The sequence below is a fragment of the Penaeus japonicus genome, unplaced genomic scaffold (assembly GCF_977035675.1).
Source record: "Penaeus japonicus unplaced genomic scaffold, GWHDUDI00000001_assembly GWHDUDI00000020, whole genome shotgun sequence".
Taxonomy (NCBI): Eukaryota; Metazoa; Arthropoda; class Malacostraca; order Decapoda; family Penaeidae; genus Penaeus; species Penaeus japonicus.
The window spans coordinates 29,492,565-29,495,064 of NW_028234422.1; the positions used below are offsets into that span (position 1 = coordinate 29,492,565).

The window sequence follows — 2,500 nt, forward strand, 5'->3', positions numbered from 1 at the left end:
TCTCACTCTTTTTTTTGTTTTCCAATTCCACTAATAAGGAAGCCACCGGGAAGACGAGAGTGAGTTACAGTTTCCTGTGAGGGAGAAGATGGAGATTCTAAGTGGATTCCAGATAAGGAGATTATTTTTGTCTGCGTGTCGCGTCCCTCGTCAGATGTCTTATCATGCAACAAGGCGAGTTCGCGACCAAAGACAAGGATGGAGAAGATAAATGCGATAGGATTGATATGCAGGGGAGAGGATGAGAGAGAGGGAGGTTGAGAGAGAGAGAGAGTGAGAGAGGAAGAGGGAGAGAGAGGGAGAGAGGAAGAGGGAGAGAGAGGGAGAGAGGAAGAGAGAGAGAGAGAGAGAGAGAGAGAGAGAGAGAGAGAGAGAGAGAGAGAGAGAGAGAGAGAGAGAGAGAGAGAGAGAGAGAGAGAGAGAGAGAGAGAGAGAGAGAGAGAGAGAGAGGCAGAGAGGAAGAGGGAGAGAGAGTTTATAAAGGAAATAACTTTCCTCCTAAGAGAGTACATCGACGCATCTCACCTGCAGCCTCTCGCCTCGAAAGCAATGGCCACTCTCCCTCACCTGATGTGCCACCGGACTGTCCCACAGCTGATCCAAACCAACAGAGGACATTAAGGCAATGGAGAGGAGGATGGAAATGTGGAAAAAGGGAGAGATTACAGACCTACTGCGAGAGACACAGGTTCTGCAAAACAAAACAAGGAAAATAGTCGCCAACCGAACACAGAAAGATATTGCTAGAAGATTCTCTAGCATGATTAAGCAGGGAAAAATATCGCAGGCAACCCGCGCTCTCGTGTCGGAGGAGTCACACGGGACTCTCCCCCTGGACGAGGCCACGTGTCAGGCGCCGAGTGTCAAGCACCCACCATCTAAAGAGGCCGACGCCGAGGCAATGTACCAGGGAGAGTACAACCCACCTCCAGAATAACAGGAGAGAGAATTTGGAAGCATGCCCTCCACACACATGGCGCCGCCGGACCATCAGGCATGGAAGCCAAAGCGTGGAGAAATATATTAAGCCATGCGAAGGTTGGTAGTGTCGCGAGTGACCTGTGCGGCACCATAGCGGCCCTCGCCAGAAAAATGGCGACTGAGAAATGCCCAGACCTTGCGGCCTTCACTGCCTGCCGCCTTATCGCACTAGATAAGAACCCAGGCTGCCGCCCCACTGGAATAGGCGAAGTCCTACGAAGGATCACCGGCAAGGCGGTGACGGAAGCAATTAAAGACGACATCCGAAACGCAGTGGGAAACCTGCAGGTGTGTGCGGGACAAAAGGCGGGATGCGAGGCAGCAATACACGCGATGAAGATCTTCGAAGAGCCAGATTGCGATGCAGTACTGATGATAGATGCAACAAACGCATTCAATAACATCAATAGAAAGGCAACACTTCATAACACCAAGATAAAATGCCCCAGCTTTGCCATGCACATAGAGAACCTCTACGCACAACCCGCCAAACAATTCGTAAGTGACAGGGAGACCGGGAGACTCGAAATAATAGAATCAGCAGAAGGCACCACCCAAGGCGACCCTGTTGCCATGGCAATGTACGCCATTGGCCTCCTAAAACTGCAGGATCGCATCAGCCACGTTAAGCAAGTTGCGTACGCAGATGACCTCACAGGGGCCGGAAAAATTGAAAACATAAAGAAATGGTGGGACAAGGTTGAACTCTACGGGCCAATGCAGGGATATTACCCTGATGCACAGAAAACTGTGCTGATTGTAAAGCCCGAAAAGCTCGAACTTGCCAAAGAAAAGTTTAAAGACACTAAGATAAAAATAAAAACAGGTGGAGAGAAACACCTAGGGGCAATACTCGGCCCAGTACATGAGAGAGAAAAGTTCGTAAAAGACAAGGTCGAGCAGTGGGTTATTGAGATCCGTAGGCTGGCAAAAATAGCTACCATCGAACCACACGCCGCCTACACCGCCCTCACATTTGGAATCAGGCATAGATGGAACTTCCCCATGAGGACAGTGCCAGGCATTGCGCATCTCTTGGAGCCCCTCGAAAAGACAATCAAGAGGGAACTATTACCAGCTCTAACTGGAGGTCGCAACCCAACGGACGCTGAAAGGGCCATCTTTGAATTGCCGCCCAGAAAAGGAGGCCTGGGGATACCAAACCCCTGCAAGCTGGCAGAAATAGAACATGGAAACTCCATTAAGCTTACTGCAGGTTTAGCCCAACAAATAATAGATCAAAATGAACATGGGGAAATAAACCTAGCATAACAACAAAAAATAAAAAACAGAGATAACAAGAAACAGGGAACAAAGGCAAGAAGAACAGCTACACAGCCTCACACAACTGCCAGAGGATGCCAAGAGAAGACTTCAGATGGCTCAGGAAGTGGGAGCATCAAATTGGCTCACCACCTCACCTATGCGAGCGGAGGGGTTCAGCCTAAATAAACAAGATTTTACTGACACCCTCGCTCTAAGGTATGGCTGGCCCATGGAAGGTCTTCCTCAGCACTGT

The 2,500-nt window shown here is 49.6% G+C and overlaps 1 protein-coding gene across 1 annotated transcript in view; it reads left to right on the forward strand.

Annotated features, from left to right (window-relative positions):
* The first annotated feature begins 996 nt into the window (after positions 1–996).
* The window catches only part of LOC122265946 (uncharacterized), a 1,705-nt gene continuing 201 nt past the window's right edge, over positions 997–2,500 (forward strand). The window contains exons 1-2 of the mRNA XM_086547863.1: positions 997–2,197; positions 2,337–2,500. The exon at positions 2,337–2,500 is cut by the window's right edge and continues 201 nt beyond it. Coding sequence (XP_086403989.1) covers positions 997–2,197; positions 2,337–2,500 — 1,365 coding nt within the window. The remainder of the gene's footprint in view (positions 2,198–2,336) is intronic.